An 18,233-nucleotide genomic window follows, 5' to 3' on the forward strand; every position below is an offset into this window, starting at 1 on the left:
AAAACAGCTCCAAATACCATGTTACCAAAAGTTGTATTACTGAATCACCATCACTATTTTGTTGTTAGTCAGAAGCAACAAAAATTAAGTCTGACAGACCACTGCAGTGATACAACTATACTGCTCCTGAGGAAATACAGTGCCACCATATAGCACCATTCCCTGTGGATGTACCAGCTCATGTAACTGTAACACAGTTCTCATATAACAGTAACACAGTGTTGAATGATGTTGGTGCACCCCAAGTGACCTAGCTGAGATCAGTGTTCTTCCCAATATCATTCAAATTGCTGGCCCCTATATACTCCCTGTGGAGATGCAGAGTCTTTCATCCATAACCATGGACACGGCATCTTAGGCACTTTCACAGAATTCAGAACTATTTCATGAAACCACAAGAGTCTGTGATCAACAATCTGAAAACCAAGCTTGGGGTTCTTGAGTGTCAGAGAAAATTATTAACCAAAGTCCACCCCTCACTGTTGCTACAAGTGGACTTAGGGAGAAACAGAGTAAGTCTTACCTCAATTGTGAAACAGAAAGAAAGCAAATATTTAAGGACAAACCTTATTACACCCCACAAAAAAAAAAACAAACAAACAAACCTAAAAGATCTTGGAAATTGATAAATATTAGGCAGCATATGAGCACTTCTAGTGAAAGAAACAGCAAGCAGGTAAAAGGGACACGCAGAACTCCTACGTAAATCTGGGCCACCCTAGGAACCTCCACGGACAGGCGGAGGCAACCACTGACAGACTGAAAGAGGATCCACAATTCAGACACAGGCTTACGAACCCACAGCATCTGGAACAAAACTTGTAATTAATTCACACTGACCATTCAGTTGACTTCCTGCTTAAGATCATACAAAATATAAAGTCATAACTTCATAACTCTCCATGTCATGTGATAATAGACAAAAAATGTCTGTGCATGGCTGTGGCTGCACATCGTACACTCATGTTTACCAAATGATGAAAAAGTCATTAAAACTCCAGAAGACTGCTCAGGTCATAAATTATTCTGTAAGGGAATTATAAAATAAGTGAAACATTATTAAACAGGAGCAATCTATTCCTCAGTACTTCAGCTATTGTCCCAAACAATTAGAAAAACAATTGATTTCTGCTTTTGGACAAATCTTGTAAAGCACGGAATAGTTTGAACAGAAATCAGGCAGAAAGGACTTGCAAGCTCCTGAATTTATCCATGATCTGAAAGACCAGCCAAGTGTAACACGATTATGTGACCTTTTAAACCGAACGACAATAATTTATATTCCTAAACCATAATTCGTGTTCAGTTTGGAGTATACCTCATAATGGCCTTCCTTAGCTGCATCTTGCAATGGTGTTACTTGTTCATACCCTTTAGCATCAACATCAGCTCCTGCTTTCAAAAGCTCATTTGCAATCCTGTAAGAGCCTTCCAGACTTGCTGTATGTAGAGCAGACCAGCCTACAAAAAAAAGCAGTATTTCGTATTTGTGTGAAATAATTTATAAAAATTGATGTCAGTTTTAGGTTGTCTATTTGATAAATATTTTAGAGGGTATACGGAAAAATACAGTAAAAACTGTTGTATGAAGAAATGTTTATGAAAAAGTCACAATATTTGGTTGATCTAATTCTTTTGTCAAAATTTGCACTTACTGAAGAACCAGATGCTGCTGTAACAATATTAGTTTTAGATTTGACAGTTCTGTTATGACAGAAGAGAATAAAAATTATTCCACCCACATCTTAGTAACTTCTCCCCCAATAAAATGTATGTGCTGTTTTAAGAACAAGGTAATTTTTTTGATGGCACCCTTTTATTTACATAGCCATGCTGAAGAGGGTAAGCGATAAAGAAGAGACAAAATGAGGACCTGGACTCTTTACTGTCAAACAAAAATGTTTTTTAAGACTACCCAAGAACAGTTTGAGTGCCCAAAGAAAGCAACGAAAAATCCTTACTGAAATTCCATATCCATTCCCAGCTATAGATAATAAACCAAGATATGAGCTTCATGACACACAGAACAACTCTACTCCATGAAGGATGGAGTGGATGGATGGATGAAAGATGGAATGTAAGTCTTTGAACTGGGTTTAGCATAGCCTTGCATCAGCTCCTTAAACATGCGCTATGTGACAGTTTTCTGTAGGGTGAGAAAAGTAAGGGGAAAAGACAGAAGATTTTCTACGTCCTATCTTCCAGCTCTCAAACCACCATGCCCTCCAGAAGACCATTCTGATTGACAGACTTACTCTTCAATCACCTCCCATCATCAGAAGGTTGTCTGGGCCTAATTCACATACTAAATATGTGAATTAATATGTGAATCTGGCTTATTAAGACTGTTATGCTCTCACTGTGTAAAGTTATCTTAATTTCATTGGACAGAGAAACTCCTGAGGATCTTTTATGCACCACTCAACCCAGAATATTGCATATTTGTATAGCATTGCGTTTGTTATGGCCACAGGATGTTGCACCAAGTTGTTAAACAACCTTGTGCTTTCAGGGTTTATTTCCAAATGCTTGAAACTCTACTGAGTTTTAACTACATCACCTAATGCTGACAGTGCTTCAAGATGTATGGTTTTATAACTGTATAATCTGTAAAACATATAACTTCCATTTTACAGAGCCTATTTCATTAAAAAACTCTACTAACTCTATACTCTGGAGCAAAAGCTTGATACGTGCTAAGCGGAAGATAAAAAAGGTTCACTTAGGGGAAAGTACCTATTTCTTCTTCAGTAAAAAAGTACCCTATGTCTGAGATAATAAACTGAAAAATTGAACCTGCAACATGTTCAATTGATAGAGTTTAGCAATATCATTCTCCGAGGACACCATGCATGCTCCAGACGAAGGCGAAACACAAGTTTCATTGCAACTGTTTTTCAGCTCCCTTAAGGCACTGTGAATCACGACTCAAACTGAGAGCACAGACAGTATCTCCTCCATGCTGTCCATACCCTACGTGCTGATGTCTAGGAAATAAAAAGGAGGGAAAAAACCCAACCCAAAACCCAAACACGAAAGAACCCAAGAACTCAGTAAGTTACAGTAGCACAGGAATAAGTAAAAATACTAGGCTATGATATGCATAATCACTGGTGGAGTACTTTCAAGGAAGAGAAAAGGCACAGAAGCAGAATATAACAATCAGAACAATGATTCCCAAAGAGCCCGAGATGAAAGCACATTTCAAAGTGGCACAAGTCTGGCGACTCCTGAAGGTGCACAAGTCCATGGGACCTGACAAGATGCAACCGTGGGTCTTGGGGGAACTGGTGGATGTAGTTGCCAAGCGATTTTCTATTATATCAGAGAAACTGTGGCAGTCTGGTGAAATTCCTGCTGACTGGAAAAGCGGAAATATAACCCCCATTTTTAAAAAGGGTAAAAATGAACACCCAGGAAACTACAGGCCAGTCAGTCCCACCTCAGTGCCCAGCAAGATCATGGAGCAGATCCTCTTGGAAACTATGTTAAGGCTCATGGACAATAAGAGGGTGATTGGTGATAGCCAACATGGCTTTACTAAGGGCAAATCACACCTGACAAATTTGGTGGCCTTCTATGATGGGGCCATGGAATTGCTGGATAAGGCAAGAGCGACTGACATCATCTACCTGGATGTGCAAGGCATTTGACACTGTCCCAGCACAACATCCTTGTCTCTAAATTGGCAAGGCATGGATTTGATGGATGGACCACCCAGTGGATAAGGAATTGGCTGGATGGTCGCACTCAAAGTGTTGTGCTCAACAGCTCAATGTCCAAGTGGAGATCAGTGACAAATGGTGTTCCTCAGGGGTCGGTATTGGACTGGTGCTGTTCAACATCTTTGTTGGCAACACAGACAGTGGGATTGAGTGCACCCTCAGCAAGCTTTCCGATGACAGCAAGCTGTGTGGTGCAGTTGACATGTTGGAGGGAAGGGATGCCATCCAGAGGGACCTTGGCAAGCATAAGAGATGGGCCAATGCCAGCCTCATGAAGTTCAACAAGGCCAAGTGAATGGTCCTGCACCGGGGTTGGAGAAATCCCAAGCACATATACAAGCTGGATGGGGCTTTGAGCAACCTGGACTAGTGGAAGGTGTCCCTGCCTGTGGCAGAGGGGTTGGAAGTAGATGAGCTTTAAGGTCCTTTCCAACCCAAACCATTCTATGATTCTACGGTTCTCTACTTCTTTCTGATTACACCTCCTTTACTAACAAAAGAAATCGGGCTAAGTCAGTCTCTCATCTTTCCAAGGAGTTCAATTAAAACACATTTTGTGCAGTTGTGCTCCTTTTGCACCAAAAAATAGCAGCCAGAGGCTGGGCGATGAAGAAACAGTGGCCTGGCAAAATGCGCAAAGGCAAAAAAAGGAAGTATCTGTGAGGCCAAAAACTGAAACCAGTGCATTTTAGTACACTCGCCCACAGAGGATGCAACTTAACCCACACTACCAACGTTTCTCTGATATCAGCAAGTGGCTTTGAAACCATTACCAAAATGTTTTCTCATCTACCTTTAGCACAAGTTATCACACATTACCAGTCACTCTTAGCTCTGAGTCCTATACTGTAAAAGTCTGAAATTTGCTGCTGACCCAATCCATTTCAATATTTTCCAAAAGACAAAGATTTTCTACCTTAATTTTGGTCTGTTATATGCCTGCATTATGCAACAGTATTCAACTGCGGAACACTTCTTTTTTTTGTTCCCACAGAACAGTTGTGAAATCCTACCAACTGCACTGGATGGAAACATTCTAAGGATGACTCAAAAGTTTTCTACCAAATGAGCCAACTGTCTGTGAATCCATTTTCTCTATTGTTATGGAAATTTAGAGAGCATAAAGAATGAGACAAGGAACTGCAAAATAAGGAACAACAGCTCTACATTTGAAACAACCAGTTGATACTCTAGGGTGTGGCAATGTCTTTGACACAGAATATCACATGTGAAGCTGGATAAGGTGAACTGCTTCAACCAAAATGTTCACAGCTGGCCACTATTTGTCATCCTTTTTTTTCTGTGCCAAAGAATGAACTCAAAATGCAAAATTCCAAGTACTCAGAACTCTACAAAATCACAGCAGAGCTAAATTATGAAGCTACAACTTCCTTTGAGATCCAAGGACAAAATCACAGACCCTGAAAAATTAAACTGGAAAATTTACATCTTGGCATTTCAAGTTGCCACTGAAACGGACAAAAAAAAAAAAAAAAAAAAGTAAAAACAGCACATTATTTAATTAAGGGACTGTTTTATGATAAAAATGAATAGAATTGTTGAATCAAGGCTATGTAAACTCAATTGCATCTCTGTAATTCTTTAAGTGCTTACTTTCTCCACGATTTTTTTTAAGAATACTTTTATACATAGGTCCATATATTTTCTCATGAACAATTCCCAAGTTAAACCAATAAAAATTTAATAATCTATTGACTAGCCACAAACCTAGAGTCTTGTCCGTTGCATAAACTCATAATACGCACTTTTTATTGGTAGGTACTTGTTTTGAAATAGTATTTTGACACAACTGCAACTTACCAGCATAATCCCGAATATTTACATTTCCACCGGCTTTTATTATGTTACATACAAGGTCTACATCTTGATGAAAAACAGCCCTATGCAGTAAGGTTTCACCATACAGATTCCTCCTATGGATGACTGAAAGCGAAATGGGGCAAACAGGATTGACAGAATTCCTCCCAAAGGCTTCTTGTCCTGAAAAATAATGCAAAAGGTCTGTTGAACAGAAAAATCTCTTTCCTCTCGTTTTCTCTTTGCATTACAGTTAGTAAGTAAACTTCCTGGAGAAAAAAATGATCTCCCAATCTAGTAGAAACAAGTATCTTAAAAAAATTATTATAATTAAATAGCAATACTATTCAATAAAAGATGTCATAGTGAATTCCATAACAAAACTCCAACTGAAATTCAGCGCACAGAAATATGACTTTGTAGAAGTGTGTTAAGTTTAGACTTCTCTTTTAATGACATTTTCTCAAAGTGCATTGTTTCCCACTGGATAATAAAACTGCTATTCTAGGTTACAATTCATCACAAGACATGCATTTCAATAGCTAGTGAGTTATTCGGTATTTTCTCTTTTCTTAAATATCAATTTTATCAGCCGTTCTTTTGTACTCATTTATATTTCAAAACCTTCACTTTGTGAGCAAGAAGTATTTACACTATGATAGTGATTGAGATTAGCCCTCTCAGATTACTTTTACCCATTACTGCACAACCAGTTCAGCCATTTCTGCAATGAGCGAAAGGAACAGTTGATAGGGAACATGAGGTCTAAATGCAAAAAAAAAAAAAAGTAAAAAGATACTATTTTTAATTTTCAGCTTATTGTTTTACAAACAAATATGATTTCCCATTATGCACTCATTACAGTTTTTTAGCTTGGGCTAAATTATTTCCAATACATAGATGAGCTGTTCTGTACTGCAGAAGCAGTGCTATCCCAGCATCCCCTCATACTGTGGAGAAGAGCATCCTGGCTACTGCCTCTTCTGAAAAACAGAGAGGGAAGAAAGAAGGGAGAAAAGAAAGCACAATGCATAGCCTAGGCCATTAATTCATCTATTAATGAAAAAACTTGGAACAGTAGGCTATATACACTGCTTCTGTCCACTTCCGTAGCACATCTGGCTCACTAGCCCTAAAACTCTACCTGGGTGTCAGAAACAGCCATTTTAAGTATGACCTTAAAAACACATAGTGTTCCTTGAGCTGTAACTCAGAAAGCCTGATGTCTCTGCTGGTTTGCGCATCGTCGTATACTGTGAGCTCAGACTAATTCCCAACCTTAAGTTCTTCTCTCTGTGTAGATTTTTAGAATCAGTTAACCACATGGACAGTTCTCCTCTCCTCCACCTGTTCAGCCTTGCAAGACCTTAATCATTTAAGATACTGCAGTCCCTAGCCAAAGCTGGTCTAAACCTGCCAAGCAGTTCAGGAGGGATTAAACCACAGACACACAGAGAACAAGGCAGAGTTTTGTGTTACACTTAACCCAATTTAACCTGTTAGTTTGCCAGGACCTATTTCCCATCACGTCTGCCCTGCCTTCCCTGTGTCTGACTTTGTGCAAAACAAGTGATGCTTGCTGATCCAAACCAAAACTTTTCATAGGGTTGGTTTTTCTTCAGTGAATGACCAAACTAAGATGACTCACAGACTCTTGACTGCTAGGTCTGAGGCGAAAGGGAGGTAAACGTGCTAGACCAGATTAACATGAAGCTACCTCTATAGGCAATGCAACTCCTTCTGTAGAAATCCTGCTAAAAGCCCAACAGCTTGTTTTCTGAGTGGGAACTACTAAGTCAATTTGAAACAGATGAGCAGTTAGTCATACAACTTTAAATCTCATAAAAACTGTGCTTCCACTGGGAATAATTAAAACCCTGTAAAAGAATAGGTTTGTTAATTTGAGGTAGAATTACTCATATTTTGTAAGATCTAAGATGTAGCTGTTACAGTTCAAATACTTCCAAACTTTGCAAGCTGTTTAAATGATTGCAGGTGCACAGATAAATCCAGACTGTGTGGGCTTAAAAAAACCCACGTTTTAAGACCCTAATCTTAAAGATGCTGGAGTGAGCACTTAAGTGAGAATATTCTGTATTCTGCTATACACTTCCTCTCTGAGGCAAAGTATTTCTCTGCATGCCTCTTCAAAGGATGAAAAATTGCAATCTTTCTGACAAAGCACACTGCAAGTAAAAACACTTCAAAAGAGTGCTCTGTGACTATTGCAGTGAAGGCCTTATAACCCTGTATTTGAAACAGACGGGGTACCAACATCAGGCATTCAAAATAGAAACAACTGTTTTGAATAGGTCAATTCTTGAGCATGGCAATGCCCTCAGAATGATGTTGCACAGAACACTAGATATTAGAAGGATTTATAAATGTATATCAGGATCTACATTCTCGCTCTGCATGAAAACATTTTTCTTCTGCTTTTCAGAATAACCATTTTTTTTCATATAAAATGCTGTGATAAAACTGCATCCTGAAAAAAATCTCATGATTCTTAAGGAGTTTATGCAAAAAAGTCAACTGTTAGGTTGCCAATATGTAGGTTTAAACAATTGAGAGAAATTATCAATAATTCTAATTATTAAAATAAATGTTTATACCATCCTTTTAAAATAAATGCATGTCCCAATATATTGGAAAGGTTGTGAATTATATTTGATTCAGTACAGTTGTTCAAATAAAAAAATCAACAGATATCTTACTCAGTTTGTTTTCAATTCTCTTGCTCCTTCTTCTCTGCTTAACTTCACTATCCCCATTCAGAGTTACTTCTTGGTATATGTTGGTTTCTAGACCCTGCTTATCTTCAGAAGTAGATTCATGAATTTTACTGACAAGAGATTTGCTTAGAATCAACAAAACCAGATAATTCTCCATATAAATCTATATTCTCTATATAAATCTATTTCATATAGGAGAGATAAGAATGTGAATATATTTGATTTTTAAAGGAAGTCTGTAATAGCATGCAAGTATATAGGCTAACCTAGGTAGTACTGAATAAAGAGAAAGTCAAAAGAGAATCTTATTTCCAGATCTCCAAATAAAAGGTACCTTTTACCTTTTCATCATCTATACTCACTCACATGAGGAATGAGTACTCTGTATGTTACATTAGTTTCAAAAATTAATTTAAGAATATTATGCATGATTTTGTCATACTCAAAATCCTTAGCTTTGTTTCTTGTTGTACTGCCACTGTGAGACATCCTCTGCTGAGTTTCTTCAAGCATTTGGCAGTGACTGGAAATATGAGCTCTGCTCTCTCTTGAGGAGGTCTCCCTCAACTGCATCGCCTCCCCTGATGTTTGGGCTACTTCTGCACATGCTGCAGCATTCGTTGAATGTGCACTTCCCTCAACAGTTTGCTTTTCACTAGAGGTGGTACCCCAGTAATCTGAAGTTACTTCTTTCTCTCTTTGCTGATCACCCACAGGCTATAACAAAAAGGAAACATTACATAGAACTGGTAGCACACAGTTAAAGCAAGGGCTGTATAGATAGGAGCTCCAAGAACATTGTCTTATATGTATGCTCACAAACAGCAGAGGGGTTGCTTAAGCAAATAACTGGCATTCTACAGAGACAACAGAGAGAGGCTGCCAAAGGAGAAGCACTGCTAAAGTAGTATGTGCCCCTGGCAGAATTAGCCAAAGAAATTTGGATACTCAGAATGACAACTTAAATAATAAACCTAGACTGGCTGACAGTGAACAAAAGTTGTTACTATCTGAAAGGTGTTTGGTTGGACATATGAAATGACTTAACAAATTCATTTCAGCTTCCTATGGACACGAGCTCCTGTCCTAAAAAATAAAGTGATATTTAAGATGTCTTAAACTAACCCATTTTATCTCACTCTTGCACAAACCTAGAAATGCGCACAAGATCAAGAACCATGACTCACCTCAGGTGCAGTAACCTCCACCTAAGAAGTTACTTCTAAAGACATACAATACCTGGGCTACAGCAACCACGGAAGAGATTCACTTACCTTCAGTCTTCTAAACGCCAGGGATCTAGACAACACTAACATCCTTGTTACCCCTACCACTAGCAAAGAGGAAGAGCTACTTTCAGACATGATGGTAATTCACGTTGTCCTAAGTTGTGCAAAGGAGAACCTAAATGACTGGTGTATACCAGAAGCTTATCTTTAACAGTCAGGAAGAGAAAGCCCACCCTGAAGATACATCATCACATGGCAGTTAATTTCACTTTATTCACTGTTTTAGTCAGCTGAGTGTGACGTGCTGCAAAACATCACTCAAGCTGCTGAAACCTGGGTACTCATTAGCTCGTTACACACTTGATCAAGGCTGAAAGCTCTTTAGGACACACCCTCAGCAAACATGCATACTAGTTATTTCAGGTGATGTGGGAGAACTTGTTAGTCCTTTCTTGGGACACAGATGAAAATGGAGGATTTGCTGATTAATTCTTTTAATTGACATATTCAGCAGATGTGGTCCCTCCAAGTCCAGAGATGATATGGGTCTTTGGAACTTTCCTTCGAGAGATCATGAGACATAGAAAAGGTACAGAGGCATCAGGAGTTTCGAAACTCCCATGCTGATTATAGATTTCCACATCAGTCACTGAATTAACTTTTCTGGGATTTCCCATCCCAGCAAGCTGAGACATTTCTGTAACATCGATATCAAAACAGGAAAAACACTACTGGACTTTAAAACAAAAAAAAAAATTCAAATGTATTAAACATGTAAATTACTGATGCCAGTTTATTCTTTACTAACATTCACAATCCCAAGTAATTTGGCTATTCTATAAAATATTTTATGATAAACATGTATTTTCAAGTATTAATTAAACTGTGTATATACTTGCTCATTTGTTGTCCTCTGCAAGTCAGATCCTCTTAAGGCTTTTATTTCTTCCACCTGAATTTTAGCAAGTTGAGGCTCAATCCCGTTTGTTACTTGTGTGCAGACATCACCTAATTGGAGAATACTAGGTTCTGAATTTAACTGCTCTCCCTCTGTGTTAAGCAGTATTTCATCTGGCACTATAGGAGATCCTGACATGGCATTCAGAGCTGTCACAAGCTCTACTGGCAGTGCATCACTGCTCTCATCTGCTGATGAATCAATGGAAAATAAATTACCTAAATTGTCAGGCAATGGGTTTATCATTTTAAGATTCTCAGAATCACTGAGGGATCCCAACAAATCAGTAATTTCAAGATCACTAGTCTCTATGTTCAGTTCAGTGAATGCTTCCATGAAAAGCTTCCCTACGGACGTCAGTGAAAGATGTGTATCATCATTATGGGAATGTTCTTTTACTGTGTTATCCACGTCAGCAGTGGTCATGCAGGTTCTCTGGCAATCTTCTAAAACATGTGGAAATGTATCTTGTGATGTCTGTTCCTTTGGAACCATTATCATATCCTCCATATCTAGACAAACGCTCACTTCTGGAGAGAGATCTTCATTACTTAATTTCTGTGAAATCTAAACATTTGAAAAAATGTTTACAAGAAGCAATGGAACAACTCTTTCTAAAAAGCACGTAATTAACATTCACTTTAGAAGTAACCCATATAAATACACGTATTTTGTTTGCAATTTTTGTGCAGACTACAAGACTCATAGCCTTCCCTAAGAATTCATACAATTTCTCAACAACGGTTAGAATGAGGTCTCAGTTTCAAAAGTAGAGCACCTTAGCTGTTGACCTCCCTAGCAGTGAAAATCCAGAGTAAGACAGACTAACTCTTTCATAAAGTCAAAGATATCATGCCATTGCCAACGACCTGAGGGTGTTAAAGGGCTTCAAAAGAAAGGCATTAAGTATCACCCAGAAATAATGAAAGTTAACATAGTCACAATACTATAAAAAGCCTAGTTAGTAAAACACAGTATATGATGTTTCAGTATGTGATTATGTGGATCTCAGACAGGTATGGAGCATTTCTGCCCCACAAGCTCCAGTTCAAAACTTTAGGCATATGTTTGGAGGCTGCACATTTGAGATTTCACACTGAAGACAGAACCACAAAACCATAACTGTTCTTGGAAAAGTAATACTACTACTGTTTTTCTAATACTTTGAGCTGCTTTCAACAGGTTCACCCATTTTTAAACCAATTAGTAGCTTTTTCATGGGTTTTTTTATCCCTGGTCCAAATACTTCTGCAGAAAAATGGATGCCTCAGCCGAACTAAACCATGTTTTTTCCTAGATAACATTTGTATATAATAGTGCTGTTGCTTAGTAATATTGGACCTTAAGAAAATAGATAACAATACATTTTTAGACTCCTGCTGCCAGCAAGTGGCAATACTGGGCACTGCAAGAATCCTTTAACCACTGGTAATGTAATTTTGATAAAAGCTCACACACAGTAGAATAGAAAGGGCAGAAATCCGACAGCACTAACTCACATTCAGTTTGTAAGCCATTATAAATTCCTGACTCTTGTTGAAAAATTATTGCCCAGTTTGCTACTTCCTAACTTGTACCTGTGCAGCTAATTTTCTTTTTTAAGTACTGACTACTTCTTACGTTGTTGTATTGAATTACAGTTTCTTTTTGGCCTACTTCTGTAATTTGTGCAGGCTTTAGACAATTGGGAAAAAAAAACAATGGCATGACTTTCTTTACTTGAAGAACCATGGTATAAACAGCTTGTATGCATATTACAAATTTCCTAATAAAAGGGTTTGATGCTTTTGTTGAAGGGCAGGTGAAACATTTATATTAATGCAGAAGTATCAGGCAGACATAAATGAATAATTTTGCAAGATCCTAAAAACCCAAATCCCAACTGAAATCCAACACTTTAAATGTGACTGGTGTTCACAAAACCCCCATCCAACTACAGGTGCATAAATTTCTTTAGCACTCACTTCTGTTGGCACTAATCCTGTAGGATTTGCTGTACAAATAATTAAAATCTGCAGAACATAATAAATGTCAAAACTTCCCTCCCCTAAAACCTATCCTCAGCAGCCACTTATCCATAAAGACAATTAAAGCCCCAGAGTCTAAGGTCCCTCTACCTTCAATTGTCTGTTGAAAAGGAGCTTAAGGAGCAAGGCTGAGCAAGCTGGGAACTGGACCAAAACAGCAAGTTCTCTCTCCTGTGGGCCCTAGTTTGGTAAATACGGTCTGAATATACTTAAGTTTCACTCAAAGGAGGAGCAGGATTACCCCTTAGTCAGTAGATCAGCAGTAAAATACCAACACTATGGCTGTAAATGCAGGTTCAGGTGCATCCTCCACCAGAAGGGTTTCAAGCAACTGATTTTAAAAAGGTGTTCCTATGAAAGAATGCTAAAGAGAAAAAAGCATCTCTTAGGCACAGGGCTGTTAATTCTTTCTAGGGTTTGAATGCCAACTATCTCGTGTCATCTGTGAATCTCTTCCACTGAGCACACTACTTCAAAAGCCTTGATTTAAATCCCACTATCCTCATGTGTTAATTATTCCCAGTACAAATACAAATCAAGGTGCTCCTTAATCCAGGAACAGATCCTGCTGACCTTCTGGCATCAGCCCAGAATCTCTTATTTCCTCATCTTACCCAGTAAGCACACACTGGTAACAGCTGAGCATGGCCAGTGTCAATGGCAGCCTCAGCTGATTCAGAACACCACCCCAGATGAACCAGGTGGACAGAGAAGTCAACCACAGCTCTCAACGATTAAAAAAAACACCCCAATTTACCTGTCTGTGGATATAAAAACTTTGTGTTAATAAACTCACTGCAATAAAGGCCAACGAGCTAGCCAGGCTTACCCAAGCCCTAGATATCCACCTCTCCTTGTGCACTACAGGAGCAAGCTTTAATCCAGCCTGTCAGTTCCAGCAGATGGCATTGCATTCGCGTCACCCCAGTGAACCCTGACACGCAAAGAACTTTTTTCCCACGTGTTTTGGGAGCAATTAAAAGGTTATCGAGAAATTGGTGGCTATTTGGTGTCACAGACTGTGGCTTTCAAATGTTACTGGACTGACTAATACTGAAGCATAAATAATAAGGATGGAGTGGAAATGTTAAGTGGACTCCTCTATCTGCTCGCTTGGAGCCAAAACAGCAGAGGAATTCAGCCTTTCAATACATAGATGTAAGAGAATCACTATAAGAGTTACGGTGTCAGAAGAATCAACATTATCAGCTGAGCTAAAGATTACTTCTATATAGTGGGACATGAGGAATGCACAGAGAACCACAGAACTGTTAAGGCTGGAAAGGACCTCTTGAGATCATCTAATCCAACCCTGTTGCCCAAGCAGTGCCAACTGCAGCAGGTTGCCTAGGACCACATCCAGTCAGGTTCTGAGTATCTACATAAGGTGAAAATGCACAAGGTTTCTGGGCAACCTGTTTCAGTGTTTGGCTACACTCACAATTAAAAAGTGGAGGGTTTTTTGTGTTCAGATGGTATTTCTTTTTTGTTTCCATTGACTATTCTCTCTAGGGATTACTGAGAAGTCCGGCTCCCTCATCTTCATTCCTTCCTGTCAGGTGTTCATACACATTGGCAAGATCTCCTTGAGCCTTCTCTTCTCCAGCATGAACAGTTCTAGCTTTCTTGGCCTGTCCTCATACAAAAGATCATAGAATGATCTTAGAAGGGTTAGAAGGGTTAGAAGGGGCCTTCAAAGGTCATCTAGTCCAACCTCCCTGCAATGAACAGGGTCACCTTCAACTAGAGCAGGTTGCTCAGAGCCTCAGCCAATCTGACCTTCACTGTTTTCAGGGATGCGGCATCTGCCACCTCTCTGGGCAACCTGTTTCAGTGTTTCGCCACCTTCATTGTAAAAAACATCTTCATTATATCTAGTCTGGATCTACTCTCCTTTAGTTTAAAACTGGGGCCTTTCGTTTAAAACTGAGCTCTGCAACAGGCCCTACTAAAAAGTCTGTCCCTATCTTTCTTATCAGCCCCCTTTGAGTACCCTGTAACATGTCCCTGGAGCCTTCTCTTCTGCAGGCTGAACAACCCCAACTTCCTCAGCCTGTCTTCACAGGAGAGCTGTTCCATCCCTCTTCATCTTTGCGGCCATCCTCTGGACTCACTCCAACAGGTCCATGTCTTTCTGATAGGCTGAGGACTCCAGAGCTGAATAGAGAACTCCAGGTTGGGTCTCATGAGAACCAGTACTCCCAAGTCCTCCTTGGCAGGGCTGCTCTCAATCCCTTCATTCCCCAGCCTGTGCTGGTACCAGGGGTCACCCCGAACATCGTGCAGGACCTTGCACTTGGCCCTGTTGAACCTCATGGGGTTCACATGGATCCACTTCTCAAGATTATCCAAGTCCCTCTGGATGGCATCCTGTCCCTCAGGTGTCAACCACACAACTTAGCTTGGTGTCATCTGCAAACTTGCTGGGGGTGCACTCTATCCCACTGTCTATGTTGCTGATGAAGGTATTAAACAGTATTGGTCCCAGTACAGACTCCTGAGTCTCTACTGATCTCCATCTGGACATCAAGCCATTGACCACCACCTTCTGGATATGATCATCCAACCAGTTTCTCATCCACCAAACAGTGCACCCATTAAACCCAGATCTCTCCAATTTAAAGAGAAGGATGTTGTTGGGAACCCTGTCAAAGGCCTTAGAGAACCAGATGCAACAATCTTTTAATTCTCTTCATAGTTCTGCACTGGACACAGTCCAGTGTGTCTGCATCTTTCTTGTACTGAGGACCCAGAACTGGACATAGCTTGCTGAATGTGGCCTTACCAGTTCTGAGGAGTGGATCACCTCCGTTGACTTGCTGGCAACACTCCTCCTTATGCAGCCCAGAATATTTTGCTACAAGAGTGTGTCACTGGCTCATGGTTTGCTTATTTTCCACCAGGATCCCAACGTCTTTCTCTGCAGAGCTGCTTTCCAGCCAGTTGGTCCACAACGTGTACTGGCATCCAAGGTTGTTCCTCCCCAGATGTAGAACTTCGTATTTTCCCTTGTGGAATTTCATGAGATTCTTCTCTGTCCAGTTCTCCACCCTGTTCAAATCCCTCTGAACAGCAACACAACTATCTGCTGTATCAGTCACTCCTCCCAGTACCATCTCTGAAGCTGATGAGGATGCGTTCTGTTCCTTTTTCCAGACCATTTATGAAGATGTTGAATAGTACTGGACCCACTAGTAACAGACTAACCACAACAGATAATAAAGCTGCTACATTGTAAAAATCAAGACAAGCCAGCAAGACTCATTTCTGCTGTCAGGACTTCTATGTAGAGATTATTAGTTTATTAATTTCTCTTGTAAGTACACAAAACTAACATGCGCAGTGACTCACTGCCTGGTTGTCAAGGTGGCTGTCTTGCCCTTTCTTCAAATCAGTATACACAGGTCTACGACAGCCATTGGTTCCTCTCACAAGAGGTCTTCCTGCAGCACTCAGATCTTGCTAGTGCCAACATCAACCAATATGCAAAAAGAATAACTCACTGCAGTGATCATTTCCAACCTTCTTAGTCCAGGCTCCTAAAATATCCTCTCTGGAGATACCCTCAGCGCACTCAATATGCCTATTCTCCAGAGGCTATTAATTGTAGATAATCTTTGTTTTAAGGCATTTTGATATTGTTCTATTTAACTAATTCTGTACAATGAGAATGCTTCATTTACTAAACTTGGTATTACAGTTGTATACTGGTAGTGTATCTTCCAAAAAGGAATAGCCTAGAGGATTTCATTTTTTCCCTTTGTTCCAAGACAAGGAGTACTTGACCATGTAATCAATCACATTTGCTACAAGACAGGGACAATTCGCCATAGTGGTCTTAAATTTGTCTTTCGTGAATTTTAGCAAGTACTGCTTTTTCCACAACCTTAATCAGCCCGCCTGACAAAGTAAAATTGATTTATACATAATTCTAACTTTTTATTTGTAGATACAAAACTATCAGTCTAGCTAGAACAGTCATAATGCTGTGATTTCAGCAGAAAATTACACTGCATATTGCTGTAAATTGCTCCACGCTGGAATGTCAAAGAAGACACAATGGAACTGGTATCCTCTCTAAGTTAATGGGAGGTTTCCTAAGAAGCTGCAGATGGCAGCAAGCATTACATGTACCCAGTAAGAGCCTCTCATTTCTCTAGGACCCATGCAGCTGATGCCACCAGTGGACAGAAATTCTCAAAACTGTCCATGACACTGCAGTAGGACTCGGTAATAGCAGTTACTTTTCGCTGCAAAAATAGCATCAGAGTAGATTTCAATGAGTTTCTTTGTCCAGCACAAACAGACCTGAAAGCAATAAATCAGTCAGGGTGAACTGAGACTAGAATCAAAAAGCACAGACAGCATTGTGTCTCAGAGGAGCAACAGGAGGTAACAATGCAGAGGTTGCAAAGCAGACACAAGTAACATCGCAGAGTTGCCAAATGGGGGAAAAGATAGTTCCAAAGCTATTACCTCACTTTCACCTCATCAGCAGTGAAACCTGTCACTCATGAGCAGCTTCAGAATTACCAAAGAGGTGTATCAAACAGACTGGTACTACCTATTTTTGGCCACAAGTCATTACTCCCAAATAGAAGGACACTTACAGATAATTTGTTCCTCCTCAAAGACTTTCCTAATATCTCTCCCCTAACTTTCACTGGTGGAAAAAGTTTTAAGCTACCAAAAGTCTTCATTACTTTAGCTTCCTTACAGATTCTGGGTCATGGTGATGTCTTTCCTATTTCCCTGTTACTGCTATGCTTCTATCCTTGTGCCTCGTAAACTTAATAACTGCAGTTCCTACCCAAAAAGCAGGAAATAAAAATTAGCTCTTAAGTTGTTTTCACCTAGTGCACTTGGTTTCAGTTTCTATAGCTGTGTGCTTGCTTTTGAAAATGAAAGAACTGGGATTTTTTAGTAAAATATGGTCTAATGCTGATTCAATTAGATGATATTTTATATACATTCAGTGGTAAAAATACACTAACCTTTTCTTCTGAATCTTTCTGAAATCCATTCAATTCAATATCTAAATTTAGGAGAGTAAAATATTTCAGTTGTATTTTCCACTTCTGAAGGTTCTCATCATCTCTAATAAAATGGCTGCATTTCCTGATTAAGGCTGAAGTTTCAAACTTTAAAAATTAATATAGTCATGTTCCCTAAGTGAAATTGACAACAACGTTTCTAGTTAGGCTCTGTTAGCAACTGGAATATATTCCAGGGCTATTTTGTCACATATCTGCACTGCGGCTTAAAGGCCCATGTTTCCAAAGACAATCAGCAGATGGAATTGCCATCCATTCCCCAAGATGAGACCTATTCCCTGCTCTCTGTAATTACAATGCAATTAGACAGTACAACTAAAACAATCCAATAATTTACTGCCTCTGAAAAGGGCTGATCCCAACCCCCATGCTTCAATCACCACGTTTTGACATTCATATAACTCAGTGGGAATTTCCTAATCAGAAATAAAGTGAATTATTTTCTAGTGGGTTTGCAAAAATTAGCTCAAATAGGGAGACAGCAAAACACATAGGTCAATCTTGCTTTGCTGGGAGCATAGAGGAACAAACAGAAGTACAACTGAAGTAGCAGCAGGCGACAGACAGATCTGGGGAATCATCAGTAGCATTTTTATTTATCCTTTCTTACAGATGCCTTTGTGTCTTGGATGTGTTGGTAAGAAGCATGTAAGAACCTTAATGACTGTTACATCCATGTTTACCTTA

The 18,233-nt window shown here is 39.5% G+C and overlaps 1 protein-coding gene across 8 annotated transcripts in view; it reads right to left on the bottom strand.

Annotated features, from left to right (window-relative positions):
* Positions 1–18,233, bottom strand: part of ANKRD31 (ankyrin repeat domain 31) — a 69,092-nt gene that overhangs the window by 43,221 nt on the left and 7,638 nt on the right. For 7 of the 8 annotated variants that reach the window (XM_030512423.1, XM_030512420.1, XM_030512422.1 and 4 more), the window contains exons 6-7: positions 5,547–5,726; positions 1,319–1,461 (exon numbers count right to left, since the gene is read on the bottom strand). In XM_030512423.1, the coding sequence (XP_030368283.1) occupies positions 1,319–1,461; positions 5,547–5,726 (323 nt within the window). Of the gene's footprint in view, positions 1–1,318; positions 1,462–5,546; positions 5,727–8,260; positions 8,657–18,233 lie in introns of those variants that run through there. The other variant, XM_030512421.1, reaches the window with a different exon arrangement.

Source organism: Strigops habroptila, chromosome Z (genome assembly GCF_004027225.2).
Source record: "Strigops habroptila isolate Jane chromosome Z, bStrHab1.2.pri, whole genome shotgun sequence".
Classification (NCBI taxonomy): domain Eukaryota; kingdom Metazoa; phylum Chordata; class Aves; order Psittaciformes; family Psittacidae; genus Strigops; species Strigops habroptila.